Source organism: Pseudorca crassidens, chromosome 7 (assembly GCF_039906515.1).
Source record: "Pseudorca crassidens isolate mPseCra1 chromosome 7, mPseCra1.hap1, whole genome shotgun sequence".
Taxonomy (NCBI): Eukaryota; Metazoa; Chordata; class Mammalia; order Artiodactyla; family Delphinidae; genus Pseudorca; species Pseudorca crassidens.
Genome location: NC_090302.1, coordinates 3,500,132 through 3,522,946, shown reverse-complemented (window position 1 = coordinate 3,522,946; position 22,815 = coordinate 3,500,132). Strand labels below are relative to the sequence as shown.

The 22,815-nt window shown below is 57.7% G+C and overlaps 1 protein-coding gene across 2 annotated transcripts in view; it reads right to left on the bottom strand.

Annotated features, from left to right (window-relative positions):
• The window catches only part of OLFM1 (olfactomedin 1), a 35,598-nt gene extending 13,409 nt beyond the window's left edge, over positions 1–22,189 (bottom strand). Inside the window, exons 1-4 of one of the 2 annotated variants that reach the window (XM_067742802.1) lie at positions 21,877–22,189; positions 9,809–9,958; positions 4,964–5,119; positions 2,372–2,591 (exon numbers count right to left, since the gene is read on the bottom strand). In XM_067742802.1, coding sequence (XP_067598903.1) covers positions 2,372–2,591; positions 4,964–5,119; positions 9,809–9,958; positions 21,877–21,942 — 592 coding nt within the window. In that variant the 5' untranslated portion in view covers positions 21,943–22,189. Of the gene's footprint in view, positions 1–2,371; positions 2,592–4,963; positions 5,120–9,808; positions 9,959–11,848; positions 12,128–21,876 lie in introns of those variants that run through there. The other variant, XM_067742801.1, reaches the window with a different exon arrangement.
• Positions 22,190–22,815: the final 626 nt, after the last annotated feature.

The window sequence follows — 22,815 nt, the reverse complement described above, 5'->3', positions numbered from 1 at the left end:
TCTATCCAACTACCGACCTACTGACTTACCTACCTATTTACCTATCATCTGTTGTCTATCTATCTACCTACCTACCTATGTATTATCTGTTTACCTACCTACTTATCTATCATCTGACTGTCTAACTCCCTACTGACCTACCTACCTACCTATCGGTCTAGCTGTCTCTTTACCTAGCAATCATGTCTAGCTATCGGGTACTACGTACCCACCTGCCTACGTGTCCTATCACCACCTGCTCTATGCTGGGCACAGTGCGCAGCCCGTGACGCGAATGGTGTCTGTGGACTCACACAGTGACCCCAGGGCGCAGGGAATCCTACGCCTTCAACTTACAGACGAAGAGGCGGCTGAAATTCAAAGTGGTCAGTGCCTTGGGTGAGCCACAGGGCCACTGAGTGGCACCTACCACTTTAGGACACTGCCTCCCCCAGATGGGGGTTCTCAGTTCGGTGTTCACCCACATCACCCACCCGAGTGCTGGTGAAAGACGGACCCCCACCCACCTGCCCGAAGACTCAGCAGGTCCATCTACAGGTCAAGGTCTTTGTGAGTGCAGAAGTGACTGCACTCAGTGGTGGAGAACAGGGCTCCGGGGGCCTCTTCATCCTCTCTCCTTATTTCAGCGGCCCAAGGGGACCCATGTGAAAGCCCCAAGATCCCAAACCCTAAAGTGAATTCACCCAGCTTCTAAAAATAGGCCGAGTTCGGGCACGAAGGCTGCTCGTCCGGGAAGGGCAGCATCCTCCCGGAAAGACCCTTAGCTTCTCATCCGTTGTACCTTTGCCCCCTCTGAATTTCCACTTGGCTCCTTCATCCGTTAATCGGAAAATGTGAAGGTTTAATCTTGGTTTCCCACTGGTTTCTACACGGTCTGTCTACCGGGGAATAAAAATGCTACTGTGGAGAAATAAGTAACAAAGAAACCCCCAGGGGCCGAGAGCCCCCAGGGGAAGCGTTGGAGGGTCTGGAGAGAGGTGACGGGAGCTTAGGGTAGAGCGAGCTTTATGGGTAGAAACCCAAAGACAGTGCCCACCAGAAGTATTCACGCAGTCCCATAACCACGGATAAGCCTGATAACCAGTAGCATTTCAAACATTCCCGCTGACTCCTGAATGCTGAAATGGGAAGAGCTGGTAGAGACCGTCCAGCCCAGACCCCCTCCCTGGGACTGTCCCAGGTCACCCAGTCCCGGACACATCAGGACGTGGGTGCCGTGAAGCACATCTGAAGAAACGCAGCAGATAATCCCTCACGTGATGCAAGTGTACAGATCACAACGGATTCGTCCTAATGCTCTGAACAGCGCTCACCGCCCTCTCCCGGACTGGGGAGCGTTACTAGGGCACCTAGAATGGCATAAAAATAAACTAGACGTGGGAACCTGTTCAAACAAAAAGGCTGGCTGACTCGACCTTCTTGCCCTTTGAACGTTCTCTCTCTCCCACTTAATAGCAATGGGGATTTTTTTTTAAAGTATTTGTTCTTTGGGGATGTTTTAAGTTTAAAATAAGGCATTTGTAGTGTGTGGGGGGCGGGGGATGAAAAGGGAATCAAGTGAAAACATCAGATAAAACCTAAAGGAAACTTTTTCATAAAGCAGAATTACCCTAAAAGCTACCCTAAGTTACTCTAAAAAGTAAACCCTATGAAAAGGAACAACCTCTGTGTTAGAGAACAGTGGGTGCAAGGGCCAGCCAATCTTTCCTAAGAAAACCTGAAAATGGAATTGGGATTTAAAATGTGCTACTTAAAAGTGGACTCCGACGCTGACACGTTAAGATTTGCTAAAGCAATTAACACGAAAGTTGATAAGGCGAGTGGGTTATCAACCACAAATAAGATTCCGAAGGAGCCCAGGGGCCGCTGGCTCCAGTCCCACCCCTTCCAGGCACCAGGAGGGACTCCCTGGCTTGTTGTGAATGGCAAGTCTTCCACTGTGATGTGATGGATTTTTCTGCATGATTCAGTATCTCAGGGAGCTCCATCAGCCCTCGTTCGCAAGCTGGAGGGAATGTTAAGATGTACGTTTCCCGCTCTATGAAAACCTGTGTCTTAAAAAGTCACCCAACACACACATACACGCGCGTTCTTCAGATGGTAGGTAACATCTAACGTCATTTTTCCAGATGTGCAGCTCAATGGGCTCTGTGAGCTGGCCTCTGCACAGGATTGGACAAGGCCCTAGGACAGGTGGTGCCTGCTTCCCTCCGCTATCTGTCAAGGCAGCCCTACCCAGGAGCCCTAATCCAGCCATTGCTCCCTGACGCCAGGCGGGCGCTGTCCACTTCAGCACCACTCCCTAAGCCTGAGCGAGCTGAGTGGGGAGGTGGGCGGTGCAGTGCCCCGCCCCGCAGGGTTCTGGGCCTACCTAGTTTTTGCATGCATGCACGGAGCCTTTCTTCAAGATTGGACACTCTGCTCTGAAGTTCATCGTAGTCATAGGCGCCAATTTCTTCTTGCAGCTCGTTAAGCACTGACGTCAGATTCTGGACCTCCTCTTTAAACTGCAATACCAATTTGGCATCGGCCTTGTACTCTTCCAACACAGGTATCAAAGGCCTAAGTTCATCCATTTTCGCTTTTATCGCCTGCAAGGTTAAAATAAGCTGGGTTCAGTGCGATGCGTGCAAAAACTTGTAACACCCTGCCTTGGCCTGGCTTCTCCCTAGGTGAGGGAAAATGTCCACACTCCCGCTTTATTTATAGATTGATTTATTCTGGTCCACAGGAGTTAGAAGAGCATATTAAACAGTCTTCAGAACACCAACATATTTGGGAAAGGTCTTTATTGTCAGTTTAGAATGCAACATCTGAAGGTTACATGCTTTAAGTCACATACACAAAGTTTCTTTTTTTGTTGTTTTTTGTTTTTCAAAAAATGCATTGACAAGGGTTCAAACTGTTCATGAAATGCATCTACGGTCGCATGCAAAAGAGATCCTGGTGGTATTCAAGGTTCCTTAGGGGTATGGTGCTAAGTAACGGGAAATAATAGCAAAAATGCAGGGTGCAAAAAAGCTCTCTGGCCCTCTGTCATGGTTACATGGGAGTGGACTGCTTCTTCAGTCACTGCAGCATTGAAAAAACTCTTTTAAGTTAGCCCTGCAAGCAAGAAAATGAAAACTGTTGAAGAACTAGCTCACTAGCCTGCCTTAAACAGATAGCCATTAACAGACAAATATCTTCACGGTCACTTAAAAAGAAAAATCACACTTCAAGGCTAGAGTCAGTCCAGACAAACTGCTTTAACAGCTAGGTAGATGCCCTCACAGCAATTTCTGCCGAAAGCGTTTAAGGCAATTAAAGTGTGGTCAAAGGCAGGGGCTGCTTTTCCTCCCTCAGAGCCATAGTGCCCCAGATCTGGGAAGTGGGACAGAGTGCTTGCAGAGAGGATGTAGCCCACAGATGCTGAGGACACCCTTAGAGGAATGTGAGGCTACCCCAGAGAGGCGAGTGCGGGCCTCACGAGGAGAGACACAAGCTCTCTGGGGTCGGGCAGGTCAAAATCTCTTGCCGAGATAATTCTTGATGACACGTCTGAAGCGAGGACATGTCCACCTGCGATAGGCTCATTTCTCCTCAACAGGTTCAACCTGCTATTATTTTATTTATAATATAGGTTTATAACTTCATTAGCTTGCCATCTCATCTATATAACATATTGCTTTTAAAAGCGAACTAGTTCTTGCTGCATGCCGGGAGCATACATCAAAGGAAAACATTAGCGTAGAAAGGGCAGGAAGACCTAGAAGCATCAGCAGTTTCCAGTCCAGCGGGGCTGTGTGACTTGACCCATTCATTTACATCTGAGCTAGGTTTCTAATTAACATGCATGTATACCTCAATTAAGGGGCATATAATTTGTCAATTGAACCATGCTGAAGCTGAGTAAACTCTAGGTGTATATATACATATTTGTACATCTGTATATATAAATTTAGGTCAAACCAACTCCGGCTTTAATGTCCAGAGTTACATGGAGAAAAGGAACACATACGGGGAAGTGAGAAAGATGTTGGCATCTCTCTTCCTTCCCTGAAAATCTACAGTGAGACTTGTCACAGCTAAATTAGGTCAGATGTGAAGAATTGCCTTGAGTGATCCCTGCTCAGAAATGGCTGTAATCAATTAAGCTAATCCTTGGCTAATGTGATTCACCTGCAGCAGCTGTTGAGTCGGGAAGGACCAACCACGTGCCTTCCCGGCTAATCTGCAGCTTGGCTGGAGATGCTGGGAGCTGGGGCCCTGGCCTCAGAAGCTAATAGGTGTGAAAACCGCACCTCAACTCTGCCCCTTTCAAGGTGAGTTTTGCCAAACCAGGGTGAGGGCAGGTGGCCTCTCTGTTTCCAAGGAGTGCTGCCCTTTGCAAGGAAAAGAGCATCCTTGCTGGGTTCCTTCCTGGCCTCAAATTGCTATTCTGGAGGGAGAGTGGGAGCATGAAGGGGAATCATGCAGTCTCAGAGGAGGGGGAGGGGGAGGGGGGAGGGGAGGGGGAGGGGGAGGGGAGGGGGAGGGGAGGGGAGGGAGAGGGGGAGGGGAGGGGAGGGAGAGGGGGAGGGGAGGGGAGGGAGAGGGGGAGGGGAGGGAGGAGGGGGAGGGGACGGAGAGGGGAAGAGGAGGGGAGGGGAGGGAGAGGAGGAGGGAGAGGAGGAGGGGAGGGAGGAAGGGGAGGGGAGGGAGAGGGGAAGAGGAGGGGAGGGGAGGAGGAGGGGAGGGGAAGGGGAGGGGCGGGAGAGGGGGAGGGGAGGAGCGGGGGAGGGGAGGGGGAGGGGAGGGGGAGGGGAGGAGGGGAGGGGAGGGGGAGGGGAGGGGAGGGGCAGGGATGGGAGGAGGCGGGGAGGGGGAGGGGAGGGGGAGGTGGAGGGGAGGGCAGGAGAAGGGGAGGGGGAGGTGGAGGGGAGGGCAGGAGAAGGGGAGGGGAAGGGGAGGGGGAGGGGGAGAGGAGGTGCAGCACACGTACCTTGAACTGCCTGGCCAGGTGTTGCTTATGACTCTCCTCCACCTGTTTGAACTTGGACTCCAGTCCTTTCATTTGGCTCTCCATCTTCTCCACGTACTGCAAGTCCCTCTGAGTCCGCCTGTCCAGGACCTCTATGGATTGAGACATGTTTTGCACCTGTCAAAAAGGCAACAGATTCAAGGACGGAGCTGCGGCAGGTGCCTGCAGACCTCATTTGCCTCCTAACGAACAACAGTGACCTTTTCCACATGGCCAGCCCACTGGGAGCCAGAAGCGGCTCGTGCGTGACTTACTAGTTAATCACCAGCAGCAGGGATTGTTATGACCAAGAACCCCCCAAACAGAGCAAATTGGTTCGGTCAACATTTCTTCTGCCATCTTCCAGGACGTGTTCTTACAACCAGGGGTGCAGGGACCTCTGGTTCCCTGTTGGTCATAGCTCCAGGCATATGGCTTTGGGTGATTTTTTTCTTCTTTTTTTGGGGTGCGTGGGCAGGGGATTGTTTCTAGTCTCTTTATTCTGCAGGATGAAATCAGTCAGGCAGGCATAAACACCAACAAAGATGAACAGCATAGCTGGGCTTCCCCCACCTCCAGGCACGGACCTCTTTCCCCCTAAATCTCACTGGGTGTCTCGCTGAGAGGGCTGATTGCATAAGCGCAGTGCTCGGGAAGCAGGGGACTGGGCTCCCAGAGTCTGCATCTTGCACGCCATCCATCACATCCCACAGTATCACAGGTAGATGACTGTTCTGAAAACACGTACATTCAGAACAGAGATTCAGGAATCAATCCCCCAGCAAATGAAGAATCTCTGTTCTGCACCTTTACGGGCAGATCTGAATTGGGTCTAGCCTCAAGATGAAACTTTAATATTCAACAGGGTTCCAGAGAGCTTCAAAGGAAAACAATTTTAGTGCAGCCACCTGCCAGTGCATTTTATTTTCAGGAAACTGGCTTGCGCTTCTGTGCCAATGCATTTGGGGTAGCAGGGAGGTGGAAAAGGCTCAGGGTGGCCAAAGTGCTGTTTGGGTCATTGTCTCAGAATCGAATCCAATTACCAGTGGGAAGATACCTCCATAACCGCAAATCTTCATTTCTGTTTTCTTTTTTGCTGAATTTGCAAATACCCTCCCTTTTTTGGAACTAAATCATTTGGGTATGAGGCTTAGCTTTGCCTGGTCAGTAAAAGAAGAGATGATAGTGTGGTTTGCACTTCTTAAGGTATGTCCTTCACCCCCCGCAAATAAAATAAATGAGAAAGAGAAACCCAAAGGAGGAAAAACTGATACCACTCAGCTCAGCGCTTAAAAATGCCTGGGATTCTCTGGCTTGTTATTTGAAAGTAATGCACACGTATTCAGTTTAAAAATTCAAGTTTGTAAAATACAGTATGTGGGTGACTCTGACTCGCTCTGATCCTTTCTTTTTCGATGTTTTAGGGGAAACTGAAATATACTTGCTCTGTTACCTCAGGTCTTCCTGTCCCCCTCAACAGTTTGTTCTGTCACTTTGAATAACTGAGGACTTCTTTTGAGAAAAGCTGTATTTCCCTTTATCCCTCCAGGCCCAGCCCAAATGCCACCTCCTCCAGGGAAGCTTCCCTGATGAGCCAAGCCAGAAGTGGCCGCACACCACTTGGAAACACCATCACCTTGTTGGCACCATGCCTGCACGGCAGTGACCCACACCCCTGTCTCAACTGCCTTGCTGGACAACAGGGGGAAGTGGACAGGCCTCATTGCAAGCGCAAGGCCCAGCACCTAATGCACAGCCGTAGGGCGGGAGGAAGGAACAAAAATGACAGCTCCAGTCAAGACCCCTCCTCCTCCTCCTCCTCCTAGGGGGATTCTTGATGGACAGCAAAACCCACAAGGCTGCCGTTAAAACCTGCCGAGCAGACGCTGCGGGACCCTCGCGGGCTTCAGCCTGGTTCTGCTGGGGCCACACACAGCCCTTTGGGCTGTTCAGCTGCCAGAGAAGGATGCTTTTAACACATTTAAAAGTTTTTAAATTAAATTTGAAATTTAGAAAACATATTTTCAAGATGCTAAGTCACTCAGTCGCTTTAATACGCCCCTCCTATAGTCCTTCCCCGGCGGGATGAGCACCTCCCTCTCCGGCTGACCAGAAGGCAGGTAATCAAGCCCCCGGCCTCCATCACACTCCTGCATCTTCTCTGAGCTCCCGGTCTAGAGGCCCCGCCTCTGGGCGCGTCCGTTCTCTTACCTGTAGGATGTGTCCCCGAGGAGCCAACTGAGGAGTTCAAGGTCACACAGCTACCAAAGGCACAATCCCCCACCCCGCCCAAGGTGGCTGCAGGTGCCGAGGGGGGAGGGGCGGCAGCAACCTGCCCACGCAGCAGACACAGCTGGCCTGGAGGCGACCACTCATCGCTAATACTTATGGGACGTTTTCTACGTTCCAGGCACTGCTGAGCCCACTGCGTTATGGATCTCATCCGATCCTCACAAAACTCTGGGAGGTGGGCGCTATTTCAAGTCTCATTTGACACAGAAGGAGACCAAAGGCTCAGAGAAGTTAAGTGCCTTGGCTACTGTCACACAGCAGACAGCCACCATGCAAAGCCCGGACCGACTCCAGAGCCCACACTTTGAAGCTCTGGGCCATGAGCTTCTTCAAAGAGAACAGAGCCTGAGGCCCCTGCCCGCCCTTTGCCATGGGTCCTCAGCCCACACGCGGGGTGAGGGCCTGGCTTTCACGAGACACTGGTGCTAGGTTCCTCTCAAGACCGCAGGCCAGTTCAAAGCAGCACCTCTGGGCTTGGGACCGAAGGCTCCACCTTTGGGAGCTCCTCAGGTGGGTTGGAACAGGAGGCCAGGCTGGAGACACAGGCCCAGCTGGGACCACAGGCCCACGGACAGAACAGATGCTCGGATGGTGCCCACCGAGAAGGAAAGAGGAGAAGGAGGCTGGGGAAGGAGTGAGGGACGCACAGCCCTGCCCTTCTCACACAGCAGCCAGGCCCTCTATACAAGAAACGGCTTCTGCCCCGAGAAGTGGCGGCAACACAGTGCCCACAGTGCCCACGAGTGTAGAAGAGGGCTTTAAATGTCTAAGCAGTAACGCTGTGCTGTGCACAGGCAGGAAGGAGGCCTCCGAGGCCTGTGTTCCCAGGGGCTCACAGAGCTTTCTGGAACTGACCACGGCCTCCCAAGGGCTTGAGGGGCCACCCCCCAGCCGCCCGAGGCCCCTCCGAGCTCCACCCCCTCCTCTGCAATGATGAATAATTAAAGGCCCAATTAGGCTTCGGTCTAGTCTGGTGTCAATGAATGTTTGTGGAACCTGTTACACACATTTTTCTTTCATTCTTTTAAAGTGATTTACTGGGGTGACCAAAGACAGCAGCACAAAAACGCACAGGTCCTCAGAGGGGAGCCAGGCGGCAGCTGCCCCAAGCCCTCCTCCTGCCCGGGCCCCGTCCACACAGCAGGGCCGCGACAGCCCCAGGGACGCCCCTCTCTCCCCACTGACTTCAAGAAAGGGACCTGCTTTGCCAGAACCCGTGTGAGGGTCTGTGCATGAGCCGGGCTTGAACCGAACTAGACAGACTCCGCCGGCTGCCGGGCCTCCCCCCGGGGTGGTGGCTCTCCTCCCAGCACAGGCCCCCCAGCTGATGGAGAAGTCTCGGCTTTACTGAGGGTGTGTGTGTGTGTGTGTGTGTGAGTGTGTGTGTGAGTGTGTACGCACATGCAAATTTGTCTGTGTGTCTGTGTAAGTGAGCGTTTACGTGTAACGTGTGGTGTGTAAGGTGTGTGTGTGCGTGAGGTGTGTGTGGTGACTGTGCATACGTATTTGTGTGTGTGGCCGGTGTGTATCTGTGTGTTCTGTTATATGTGCTGTGTGTGATGTGTGTGTCACGTGTGCGTACGTGAGCACGTGTGTGTGGCGTGGGAGGTGTGACCCCTCTCCCGCAGGGCGTGAAGGCGCCTGATGTGAAATGCACCCTCTCCCTGGGGAGGGCGGTGAGTGGGGTACTAGGGCCGCCGTTTCTCCTTCTCCCCTCAGTAGCTCCCAGGACAACCGGCGCTCAGGTTACCTGAGACCCCAGGGTTCCCAGGAGGAATGTTCCAGGCAGCGGGTTGCCAAGATCCATGGGGAGTGCCAGCCTCCGTGGGGGGCAGAGGTCGCGGGCCAGGTGGGAGGCCGGCCCCGGGTTTGAGAGCCAACCCGGCTCCCTGCTCACTGGCTGTTTGCCTTGGGAGAGTCAGCCCACCTGCCTGGACCCAGATTTCCACTTCTTAAAACGGGGTGAAAACCTCGCCACCTTCACCTGGCTCTTGTGAAGATCAGGTGAAATAACGGATTCAAACTGCAAGTGCTGTGCCCAGGTGGGTCACAAAGGTGACGATTTAATCTGCTTTTGCACCGGGAAGGCAGCCATGGGCGTGAACGCCTGGGCTGGCTGTCGCCGGGTCCAACCACTCAGCAGCAGGGGGCAAAGATGCCACCCAGCGGCCCTGCTTCCGGGCTCCGAGGGAGCTCTCCCAGGTTCTGCTGGGCAACAGCTCTGAGCCCTCTGGACCACAGGCTGTGGGCGTGACCCGGAGACGGCGGTGTGGGAGAGGAGCCCCAAATGCTCCCTCGCTAAAGCCCACGTGACTCCCAGTGGAGCTTTTCGCCTCCTCCTGGGCAGCGCTGGGGGAGTCTCCGTTCCTCCCTCCCTCCCTCCCTCCCTCCCTCCATCCATCCGTTTCATTCATTCACCAGTATTCCCAGTGGGCCATGCCAGGGAAGAGTGAGGTCTTGGAGCTGGGACGGACCTGGCTGCTAGCGTGGGCACACAAATGCACACACACGCGCACACACCCTGCACGGACTCACCTTCTCCAGTAGCTGCCTCAGCTGTTTCGTGCGGGCATCCCGTGAACACATGGTCTGCTGGGGGGCGACCACCGTGCAGATGCACCTGCCCTCACTGTCCTGGGCAGAGCTGTACACCTGCCAGCTCTCCTCAGGGTTGGTGGGCAGCACCTGGAGAGCACGTGGGGCGAGGGAGAGGGAGGGAGAAAGGTGAGACCAGAAAGCAGCGCACCGGGATGACCGTCCACGTCCAGCCCCTGGGAAAGGGCAGAAAGAAGTGGTCCAAAGACATGTGCCGACCGTGGGGAGGTACAAACAGGGAGGAACACAGACGGTCTCCCATCGGGATCCCCAGGGCTGGAAGGGAGTCAAGCAGGCATGACTCTTTAAAACATTTTTTTTAATTCAAGGGACTTTTAAATTTAGGGGATGTTTGGAGTTTTGGCATCTGACCCAACTGATAGGCAAGGTGGAAGGGAGGGGGGACCGGAGACTGCATGCTGGTTGACTCACAACGGCACGGAACTGAGAAATAGGATCTCCTCCCGTAAGGTGAGCACGGGAGGCTGGCGCAGCCTCTCTCTGCTGCTCCCTGGTACTGGAGAAGCAGAACCAGTGGTACTAGCTGGGACCCAGCAGCCTCTTAGCCCAGAGCTGCGATGACCCCGAGCCCCAGCAGTGTTCCCGCTGGCGGTCTGGTCAAGGCTGCCCGCAGAGATGCTGGACTTCAACTCTGCACAGGCTGCCACCCACTAGCCATTGGGCAGATGTCACCAAGTTGCTGGTGACATGTTGGGCAGGGGTCACACCCAACCTCAAACCTGAGGTGTGCCCAAGGACGGTCACGAAACCAGAGCTGCACATGGCTGCTGACATGGTGACATGGCTGGTGTCACCTTGCACCCAGCTCAGGTGGTCCCGCCCATGTACACGGGGCAGACAGACGCCACTGTCCGAAAACACCCCGGGTACAGACCCCGCAGCCTGCCCGGTGGCCTCAGGTAGTCACCTCCCTGCTATTTTTAGCGTTGGTATGGGGAGAAGTTGGGTGGAGGGAATCCACAGTAGATACATTTCATTTGATTCATTTCCAACCCCAGGAGCTCAGGACCCAGAGGTAGGAACAAAGTCATCAGGAAGAAAATGCTGCCTGCAGCTCTCGAAAGAGCAGGTGAGGCGAACGGATGGCCATCTTAGAAGGGGTCGCCAGGAGACCTCCTCCCCGGCACTGCGCCCTTGACAGCCCAGAGGGAGCGCGAGAGGGAGCCGCGTGTCCTTCACCTCTCCTTTCGGCTTAGAGGGAGCGAGCCTGAGGCGCGCCCCTTCCTCCGCCGGCCCCGCCAGCGGCCGTTCCCCGGTGGTTCCGGCTCAGCCTCCGCTCCCGCCACCACCTAAGTCAGTCCAGTCCAGAGGCGGCCCTGGCCGCTCACCCCCTCCCCCAAGGCATCGCGCGGAAGGCAAGGGGCGAGCCCCGCAGCTGTGGCTCCCCGGGCCCCACCCGGCCCCTCTACACCCTCCGCCGGAGGGGACCTTATGGATCTCCGCATGGGGATGGGGAGAGAAAGACGCCTTGGGACTTTGAGGGCAAGACCTCCGGAGCCCGCCCGCCCGCCCGGGCCCCACTCCGGCCGGTCCAGTCCGGCTTTTGCAAAGTGGGGCGGGCTCAGTTCCCAGCCCCGGCTGGACCCAGCCAGACTGGGGTCCACCGCGTCTCCACCCCTTACTTGCTGAGTGACCTTGGACAAGTCCCCAAGACCCCTGCTTCAGTTCCCTAACCTTATCAACAAGGGACTTATTAGTTGAACGAGGACTCCAAGCCTCTGAGTCCCTGGGCAGGCTCCCCGGCCCCGCGAGGGGACCGGGCAGAGACAGCAAGCGCCACACAGAGGGGACCGCGGGCGGAGGAGTGGCCGAGGCTGGGGTGTGGGGAGCAGGGTGGCCCCCGCGCGTGCCCTTGCCCCTGCGCCCGGCTCCCCCGCGCGGCGCCCTCCCGCCCGGGGCTGGGGACCGGGAGGGAGCGGGCGAGGAGGCCCCGCCAGGGCGGGCGGCGGGCGCACTTACGCCGGTGCTGCGGTCGAGCGTCCCGCCGCTGGCCGCCGAGAGCTTGGTGGTGTTGAGGCCCACCAGCGAAGGCAGCGTCTGGGACATCCAGTTGGTGATCATGGCCATGGTGCTGAGCACAACCCCGATCTTGAGCAGCGGCACCGACATCGCGCCTGGAATGCCTCCTGCGCCCGCGCCGCGCCGGCGCCGGCTCCGCGCCCCGGGCAGCCTTCAGGCGGCGGGCTCCGCGGCGGGCAGGGGCGCCCGGCCGTGTCCCCGCGCCCCCTCGGCCCGCCGCCGCCCGCCCGCCGCCGCCGCCGCCGCCGCCCCGCGAGCCCCGGCCATGGCCGCGCCGCCCCGGGCGCCCGGGAGAGTGGCCGCCCCGCCGCTGCCCACCGTCCTCTGCCACCCGCCCGCCGCCGGGAAGAGCCGCCGGCTCGGGCTCTGAGCGCCGCGCGGGTTGCGCGCGGGGGCCGCGGCCGGGAGGCGGGGACACGTCCGGGCGGCGGCCGACGCAATCTGCCCAGGAAACGGGTGGATTTTTCCTCTCCACTCTGGCTCCCCGCCGCCCCCTGGCTGCTGGCAGCGAGGCCTGCAGAGCCCCGTCACCAAGGAGTAGGGAGGGGGTGGCCCGGGAGGAAAGACAGACCACCCCCTCCCAAGTCGTCAAAATCCGCCCGCGCAGACGGCGGCGTCCCTAGCGCATGGGCTGGCCGCTGCCCTTCCACCCTCAAGGTCGCGGGCCAGCGAGCCCCAGGCAACCCCCTGAGACCCACCCCATCCATGCCCAAGGCCTCCGCCCCGCTGCCGGGGACTTGCTTGGCGGTGGCCCCAGGCTTCCTCCAGCCCGGCAGCCCCCGAAACCCAGCCAGGAGGGCGAACTCTTGGCGGGCTCCGAAAGCAGCCCCTGGTGGGGGGTCTCCAGCCCCAGTGCTGGGGGAGGGCGCTAGGGGAAAGCCCCTTCTGGGAGCCCGGGAGAGCCAGGAGCCCTAAGACCTTTGCTGGCAGCTGTGGCACCACCCAGTGTGGGCTCCTGGGTCCAGGTGGGCATGCAGCAGGGGTGCAGAAGCTGGGTGTGGGTTTGGGGCTCAGGCCTCCGCGCAGGGTTGCTAAAACGGCCCCACCCGTGGTGAGTGTGGTGCAGGTGGAGCCCTGGTCAGGGGCCTGGGGTCTGTGGCTGGGGGGCGGGGGTGTGTCCTCACTGGTTCTCCAGGTGTGTGTGGGGTCCTGATGCCCAGGGAGAGGGGCAGGGCAGGCTGGCACAAGTCCCCAGCCCTCGGCAGCATGGGTGTCAGGACACACGTAAGTCTCCTTGGAAGCACAGGCCTGACTGGGTCAAACATCTTAATAGTGCTTCAGAATTTGCAGAAGGCTTCTAACGGGAGATGAAAGGCACTTCCACCAGGCCTCCCATGAAGCTTTCCTCTGCTGCGTCCCCCTATGTAGCAGGGACTGTTACAGCCAGGATGGTCCTCGCCTGAGCACTGGTGTGAGACTCATGAGCTGAAGACGCTCCTTTGGTTTGTTAACCTGGTTAATGCACGGATCTGTGGCAGCCTCTGGGTTGGAAGCAGCAAATTTCACCAGTTGGGGAAGGGCGCCATCTCCCAGCTCCAGCGGGTACTGCAGGCTCTGCTCCGCGACCGCGGTGCTCTGAGTCCCGCCAGCTGGGTCTGGGGGTGGGCAGCAGTCCCCCACTCTCTGCCTTTCTCCTTCAATGAACGTTTAACACCGATTTAGGGCCGCAGGCTGTGCCGACCAAATCACTCACAGCCGCTTCCCACTGCGGAAGGACATGGACCACTTATTTTGTCGGAACAACTTCCAATCCAATCTCCAAAACCTCACGCCGTCCATTGCGGAAGCTGCAGGTATTTACTTATCACCTACTATGTGCAAGATGTGGGGTGCAGTGTGCTGCAGACCCCAGATCAAAACCACGACACGAGGTACAGCCCGCTGTAAACCCCAGGACAGAAGCAACAGCAACGCGACAGATCAGACTCCGGGCATGGTGCGTGAACGAAAACTTCCCTACAACCAACGGAGCGCATGCATCGCCAAGAGAAGCATCTCGGAGTGGACACTCCGCGTACAGACTCTGGGACCAGACAGCCTGGGTCTGAGCCCTGGTTCTGCCCCTTACTGGTTGTGAGACCCTGGCCGAGGTAATTAGCCCTTCTGTCCCTCGGTTTCCCCATCTGTAAAACGGGTTTAATAATAGCAGGATGTGTAAGGATCCAGTGAGTCAGTGCAGGAGCAGACACGGCAGCCAGTAGGGGTGCCCATCCTCGCCATCCCCGCTTTGCAGAAGACCAGAGGTGCTCCGAGGGGACGCTCAGCTGAACGACTGGTGCGAGAGCCTGTGACAGATGCCCCTGGACACCTCCGCCCCCTCTCCAAAGAGCTGCTTTTGGCTAACGACCACCCTCAAGAGATGCTGTTGATACAGACGTACAGATGCAGAAGAGGTATTCCTGGACGGGAAAACAGCTCCCAACACCCAGAGCTACGTTCTAGGAAGGGGAGCTCCAATCACAGCCGATACAGAGAATTCGAATAAACCTCTCCTGATCTGAAGAACTTCTGATCTGATTTCACGGCAGTGATGTCCCGCGGGATTTACAGTGGGTGCTCTAAATTAGAAGAGCGCCAACCTGGCTGGGCTGTTCAGGGGAGGAAATGAAATCCAGGTCATTCACACCCAGGAAGCCAAGTCCTGCTCCAAAGACCTGCTGGAGTCTAGGCCACCCAAGGGTCGAGGAGTGCCTTCAGCTCCCCTGGCCCGGGACTCTCCCAGACTCTCCAGGGGACAGGCAATTACGGCCAGCCTGGAGATCCGAAACCCCCGCATCGTATTTCTCCTGAGCCTGCAGTCCTGATAGGGAGCCTGAAAGGGTTTACGGCATCCCCTGAGGCATGACTGAGAAGCAGTCTTTTGAAAAGATTTGGGTTATTCACACTGGGCTGCCAAACGTGGGCTGCACCCTGGAATTCCTGCAGCTTCCTGGGAACTCAGCTGACCCCAGGAGGTCAAGGCATTGGAGGGATGGGAGAGAAAGCTGACTCACACCCCCACCCCCACGCCTTTAAATCCTAGTCGGAATTGAATAGACGCACTCTTTTCGCCCCTCCCACCCCCCAGCTGACTGACCGAGGCCCACCCTGGCCTCCTCCCACACCCTCTGCTCCCGCTCTAGAAAGTTCCATGCTCCTTTCATAAACGTTGCCTCAGACTGTCACACCCAGACAATGGGAGGGAGGCCGCAGCCCCCCCTTGTCTTAGTTGCCCCAACAGAAATGGGGTCCAGTTCGGGAGAGGCACTTTGAAGGACAGGGACAGGAGAGTTCAGCGGGCATCTGCCCTCCAGGCTGAACGCATGGCTCCTGGGGCCCCACAAACATTACCATCTCCTATTTTCTGGGTAAGGGGACTCATCATAACTAGTGGAGGATGGTCTGGTTTCTACTGAGTAAGTAATTGATCTTGACATGAATTAGAAGGTGGTGTCATTATGAAAACATCTAAGAGTCAGCTCTGGGGTCCAGCGGGGTTAGGGTTAGGAAACACCCCAGAATGTAACACTTGCTCAGAGCAGAGGACTTGGTGCTGCTGGATTTTAGAGGCTTCCACACGTGGCCACTCCCCGGAGCACACACTCCGCCCTCAACCCATCACCAGTATCTCAGACCAGTGAGGACCCTCTGCCTGTGGACCCCAGACGTGGCCTCAGAAACCTCAGCCCCTCTACCAACGGCTGGTATCGACTCTGGAGCAATCCCTCGCGTTGCTTATGGGGTGACTCAGCCAATGCCCTCTCCCCCGAGGCCACGCACCACTGATTCCACCTGTGCAGAGTCACCTTGACAAGATCTGGAGGCTGGACTGCCCGGGTGGGGCACAGGCACCCACCCATCGGAGAGCAGAAGTGTTTACAACCCCGAGAGCTCTCCTCTGAGTCCTGCTATGCTGTCAGATCTACCAGCAGCATCCTGGGGTGATGAGTAAAGTTATTTATAATATTTATGAATACACCTCTGTTCTTTCTTTGACCCTCACACCCCCAAAGCACCACTTGAAGCAAGTGGGAGTGACTTTCCTTCCAGAGCCACCCGTGAGAGCCATGTGCACCCTGGGGACATCTGTGCTGGGAGCTTTAAGCTCCTGGAGCGTGTCCTGTGTGCTCACTACACTGTTGCAAGGAACCGAACTGCCCTAGATGAGCGTCTCCAAGTGAGGGCTTCCGAGGAGACAAAGCCTGGGGCTTCGGCACCTTCCACCCCTTCTCTCCGCTGGACTCTTCAATCCACACTCTTCCCAGTCACTCGCGCTCTTACTGACCATCCAATTTTAAATGCCATTGAACCGTACATCAGAGACACCCAGGCCAGGTCCCCACTGCCCAGACTAGAGCGAGGAGACGGGGAAGCCCATGTCTTCTAAACACCGCTCGAGAGTGAGGGAGCCACTGTTGCCCACTGTCACCTACGTGTTCGTCATGGGACTTAACCTGGGTGCAGAAGAAGGGGAGACCCTCTGAGCAAGGAGGAGCCTTCTTCGCCGCGGCTGCCCCATAATTATAAATTATGCCAAATGTAACAAACAGCGTAACCAGGACCGCAGGCGTGTGGGGCGATTTGGAGATTTAGATGTTAACATCAGCTAAGAGGGTCTGTGTCTTTTTTCTTAATTCCTGGATCTCAGTCGTCAAGCAGATGCTGGGAGATTTGAGGGGTGCGGGGCTCCCTGCATGAACCTTTAGGCTGGAGAGAACCGAGGCAGGGCACCCAGTGCACCCTCGAAGGCGCCCTCCACCTCCTGGGGTGAAAGGGCTTGTCCGGTTCACCCAGCCTCAGTGGCAGGAAGCAGACCACCCCCAAGGGGTCTGACACACCCACCCCCCGCAGGCTCTTCCCCTTCGAAAAGCCAAGCTCCAAGTTCAGAGCAGGCCGAGCAACGGGCCACACAGTTAGAGACACGGCTCTCAAACCCTCTTCCAAAGGCCCTATGAGCTGCCGTGACGGCACCAGGCGCCCCCTTTCTTACTGGTTCTCAGTGGTGTTGAGCCGTTTCTCTACTTTTTCTTCTTCTCTCTCCATCTTAACAAGAACATGAACTCGGGTGTCAGACAGACCGTGGAGCTGCACCTGGGGTCTGTCACCTCCCTGCTGGGCCACTGGGCAGGTTACTGACCCCCTGCGCCCCCCTCTGCCCCTTGAGCCTTGGTTTCCTCATTTCGAGACCGAGGACGACAACACAGGGTCACCGGGGCGGCTTCTACCCGACCCAGATTAAGCTCCTGGTGTGTTGGGGGGGGATGTGTGACACTTGATGACACTCCAAAAATATGAACCCTCGTGACTGGTTTTCTCCCTAGTGCTTTAAGCTCCTGGCCAGTTTCTGATATGTAATAATCTGAAAACATGAAGAGATGTGGACTTTCCTGTTCCATTCTCTCCTCCCTTACCTGAGCCATGGGAATGACCTCACGGCTGCTGCTTCCGGCGGGGGAGAGCATCTACAGGGCACCTCTCAGAGCCGAAAAGCAACTCCTGTCCCCCGCAGCACCCGTCACAGCTGGCGTGTGTCTAATTCAGTTTAGCCAGTAATTAGCTCTGGATTACTTTACATGGGATGTTAAATAGTGATTACAGGGCCCGATAACTTTAGGAATAAATACGACCCAGGTCAGAAAATGACCTTCCTTTTTAGTGCGGAGAGCTAAAGCGCGTGGGACAAGGGGCAAATTGCTTCCGGAGATGAAGCGGCCGCCTGCTGCTGAGGGGTTACAGCTCCCGCCCCCCCGCTGGCACAGAGCCTTCTCCCTGGAAACGGGAGCAACTCTCTCGTGCGGGCTGTTTGCGTGTCTGGAGATGGTCTCTGGCCAGCCCCCGAGGCAGCGGCCAACCTCAGTGCAAAGACGGGATCAATCCCATGCATGCTGAACTAACTGGTTTAGGAAAAGGCCCCCATGGTCCTGAACCCCCCAACTCCCTGGACCACTGACACCCCAGCATCCAGGGCACACGTGGGCCTAAAATCTGGGGGACACGAGGGGCTGGGGCACATGAACAGGACGTCAGTGGGATCATTGGGCCGAAGTTTTGATTCAAGCAGGTGACAAAATTCATGCTTCCGTCTGAATGGACGGTTTTATTCTTGTTCAGTTTGTTCAGGGCGATCGGTTGGGGTCTTCCACTCTGGCTGAATCTGAGGAGGAGCGAACGGATTTGCAGTGATGGGATTCTGAGTGGCTAACTCCACGCCAGCCGCTCCGTGACACCTGCCTGTCCAGACACAGCACCCATCACCCACCCCCACCTGCCTGCCGCCGAGTCCACTCCCATCTCTTCTCAGGTGCTGAGACCTGCACACAGCTAACCAAGCTCCGGAAGAGCCCACAGCAGTCGGCCCGTAAAGCCTGAGGGCACTCGACAGCCCCGGTGACAGCTGGCGCTCGAGGGTGCCCTGTGCTCCTTCACAGCTGGAGCCCCGCCCTATCCCAAGGGGTCGGGGTCGTCATATCGTTAAGAAAGACCACTTCTGGCTTGGGGACTAATGAGAAGAGCTCCACTTCACTCCTGAGATAAAGCAAATCCCTCAACACTCCTTTGTCGAACTCCAGATACAAGAGCCAAGGTTCTGGGCCCTTCTCCATGCCGCGGCGTCTGTGTGCAGCCCCGCTGCTGCCCACCTGTTCCTTCCCGTCTTCCTGCCCCGGCTCACCCAGGTGCAACCTTGGACCCTGCGCAAATGGCACCCCTTCTCCAAAGTGTTCTCAGCTGCCTCCACTCTGACCCCAGAGCCCTCATGGCTCTTAAACAAATAGATATGGCAGAGCCTCAGGTCTCCCCACTGAGCACCGTGGCCCGGATGACAGACAGCTGTACTCAGCATCACCAGCCCGGCTTTGACCGCGTCAAGCCCGACCAGCTGGCATCTGAGAGCTGCATGTGGCAGGAGAGGAGGACGGAACCAGAGTGCGGGTTTGTAGGGGGGAGCCATCTTCGAGCATCAGCTAGCTTCATCCTCCTTGTTTTAAAAGGGTAGACGTTCAGGCCGAGGCTCAGAGCCTTTCTCAAGGCAACCAGACAGTGGCTGGTGGGACGGGGAAGGGGAAGGGCAGCCGGGTCCAAGGTCATTGTCACAGAGCTGCCCACCCCTTTCATGCCATCACACATGGGGATGACGTGCTTCTCTCAAGGGAAGGCGAGCTGGAGCTGGGCTGGGGTGGGCGGGGCTCAGGCAGCCCCAGCGCTGCCCCACCACCCCCAAGATGAGAGATCAACTCCGAGGACACTTCTCAAGGAGTGTGAAACACCAGCCTTTTATTGAAAATCACAGAACAGGACCCAGTCAAGCATCTTTCCACCTGAGGACAGAGTTCATCTGGGCCCACAAACCTGGCGCATAGTAGGCCATCCATCACTGATTGGCATTTGACTGAGTGGCTCATAAGCGCGCTGTCGGGAGAACAGATGGCCTGGCCATGTGCGCTACACTCCCCCCCTCCCCCCGCCCGGCTGCCTGAATCCTTCAAGCAGCGCCTGTGAAGTGCAGGTAAAACCCATACGTTTCTGACTTGTTCCCATCTGGACGGGTCCTAACCCATAAACATGGTGGCCCTGGAACCTTGTGTCCACGTCCCTTGGAAGGGCCCTAAGACTGAGGGTGCCGCTGTGGGAGCAATTTACCTAAAGTGGACGAGGGAAAGGGTGGAGGGGAGACAGACACAGCTCAGTCACCGCTGCTCTGCTCTCCTTTTCCTGAGGCCCAGAGGTATTGTACTCATCACCCACGTGGGCAGCATTTCTCCTGACACCGTGCAATGTGGCTTCCTAGGATCGAATTACTTCGGGATCAAGAAAGCAAGGTTCTTAGGTAGGGGTGTCCCCAAGGAGCTCTCAGGCTATTCAGAGCAGCCCAGCCCTGGACCCACACCCACTCCCAATTCCAGCTCCTGCCTTAGAGGTGACTGGTAAAAGTGAGAGGCGCCTGGCCTGACCCCAAAGAAGCCCACCTGGGCAGGACCGGGGTAGCCGGGATCCCTGGAGCTGGTGGCTGAGCCAGCCACTCTCTCACCCCTTCACAGATCCGGGCTGGCTGGAGAGATTTTCGCCAGGTGAGCCTTTGCTCCAAAATACCACCACAATTAGGGATACTGGGCTCCCGACGGAAGATTCTGAAAGCACAGCCGCAGAGGCAGGCACGGGGAGGGCAGGGCCTGCCTCCCGGCTGTGTTGAGGAAGGCATTTCCCTGAGAGACGCCACAGCTCAGCTTCAGAAAGAGGAGCCTTCCGAAAACCCACATCGTTTGCCTTCCTGGCCCCGGAGGGCCTGGGCTCGGGGAGCTGACCAGGGTCCTGAACAGGATGGTGCGGCTGCAGCCGCGTGGGCAGGGGCGGGCCACGTTCAGATGGCTGGCGCCGCCAGCGTGGACAGGCGGGAGCTCTCACCACCGAGACAAAGCTTCCAACTGAAGCTGAACCAAAAGTTTCTTCCAAGACCGGGGGATCTTTAAAAAGGCTGAGAAGTGAACCTCTGGAGGAGGGCGGGGAACAAGGGCTCAGGGAGCCTGCAGGTGAGGAGGCCAGTAGGGCTTGGAGGGCCCAAGGGCAGCCACTTCCAGGGCCACCCAGACCAGCCATCTCTTTCCCGGGATGTCTAAGTAAGGCACACGCTGCCCGGCTCCATGTCTGTGGGGTGCGCGCTTGTGGAAGAGTGTGCGTGAGTGTGTGTGTGTGCGCACATGCATATATACAGTGTCCATTCACAGAGCACGAGTGTGCCCCTTGGCCAGGCCTTCCCTGCAGCCAAGAAGACTTCACTCCCAGAGACCGTGCAGAACCTCTCCAGGGGCCTGGCCGGTTGTCTGCCTGGCACCAGCAGGGTCTCCGAGGTTAGGTGGGACAATAAACCCTTCCGACGCTGGGGCCGAGGCTGCACTTCCCGGGAGAGCTAGGGAGCCGGCAAGGGCTTCAAGGCAAAACGGGAAGCTTATTCCAGAGCCTTCTCTCCTGTGATCTACCTCTCACCCTCTCGTCTCTCCTTTGTTTCCTCTTTTATTCTGAGAGGGAGGGAAGCACGGAGGGAGAGAGGGAAGGAGGGTCGGGGCAGCTGGCTCTTGGGGCCAAGGTGCTGGCAGCCCATCCACTTCCTGGACTTGCAGCCTCTCCCAGCTCAGACCGTGGCACAGTGGCACCATCCAAAGGGCATTTTAATGTCACTCTGAGCAGCCTGGCTCCCGAAGCTGGCAGGTTCTTCCCAGCACCCCGGTGCCAAAGCAACACCTCCAGTCCGGCGCTCCCAGACAGCCCTCCTCCTCCCAGACGTGCCAGCTCCGGAATGCATTTTTAAAATGGAGAATACCAGCCGGAGACAGGCTTTCTAACAGTACATTGTTCAGGGATGGCGAGCCCACTTAAAATGCCCAGCGGTCCCCACACACGCTTGCCACTCACACTTCATGCCGCGAATGTGGCCACAACCGCCCCCCAGCCCTCCACATGGAGCCCACAATGCACCCCAGCCCCAGACACGCCGCCCGCCCTCCCCGGTCTGGTCTCCGCGGCACCATTCCCACCGCCAGCCCAGGGAGCCCCAAGGGCAGCATTATAGCCAATGCAGGAGGCTCCAGAAGAGGGATGCAGGGGGTGGGAGTTAGGTCAGATCCACCTCTGCAAATGCCAGGGGCTCGGACATCCTGCTCTGTCTTCCTCCCAGGTGACAGTAGCAGCCAAATGGCGACCCCCACCCCCAATGCTGCCCTTTGAACTTCTCAGCAGGGAGTGGTCAGCCCGGGAGTCCAGGAGGGAGGGTTCAGGGCTGAGGGTCCTGGGGGACGCGGCAGCACTCTCGGGTCAGCCTTCACCCCTTCCTCCACCCCAGGCGCGGCTGGCACTCTGGCCCTCTCCCCAAGCCCTTGGCTGGGCGCCCGGGCAGGGGTGCCGGGCCGCGCGGTAGCTGCTCCCCGACTTTGCCGGGCTCCCCGGGGCCGGGCGGGCGCCTCGCAGGCAGGGAGGAAAATGGCGTTGCATGCACGTACTTGAGTGAGTTCCGTGCCCATGAGGATGAGGAAGAGGAGGCTGAGGAGGTTCCGGGCCGGTCGCATGTCTCGCGAACACCTCCCACGTCCTGGCGTGCGGGGAGCCCTGGGCGGCCGGCGACTGCGTGGACGCGGACGCGCTCCCGGCTCTGCTGGCTCCGCGGCGGCGCCCGGCGGTGTCCCCGCGCCTTCAGCACCCGGAGCAGGCGGCGCGCGGGGTCTGCTGCGCGGAGCCTCTGCTCTGCATCTCGAGCGCGTCGAGCGGCTCCGCGGTCGCCCTGCTGGGCGTGCGACGGCTGCGGCGGGCGGCGGGCTGCGGGCGGGCCGCCCCTAGGCCCCTCCTCGGCCCCTCCTCGGCCCCTCCTCCTAGCGGCCCCGTGCCCGCAAAGCTGGGGCGAGCAGCTGGGCGGCCCGGGTGCCAAAAGTTTGCTGGGGAAGGGGAGGGGCGGGGGGGCGCAGAGGGCCCCGCGCGCCACGCTCACGCGCGGGAGTGGGGAGGGCGGCGGCGGGGAAGCAGACCGGGACAGGATGTGACATCAAAAAGGCGGGGGAAATTTAATCGGAGAGAAAACTCCACCCTGGCTGGCCGCGGCGGCGGCGGCGGCGGCGGCGGCGGCGCTCCGGGGTCCTGGCAGCTGGGATGGGGACGCAGGCGGACGGCGCTGGAGACCCGGGCCCCCCTGGACTCAACGAGTGGACGCGGAGTGGGGATGGGGAATGGCAGCTGCGGGAGGTGACCTTAGAGGCCACCCTTTAATGAGATAAACTGAGGCTGAGACCCAGGAAGGATGATTGGCGGTGGGCGAGGGGGTTAAAGGCGGGTGTTCAGAGCTAGAAAGTGGGTCATCTGGCACTGACAGGTCTCCTTCTTCTCCTTCTGCGGTGGCTAGCAGAGGGCGAAGAGAGAACAGACATTGCGTGCTGGGGGTTCTGTCCCCA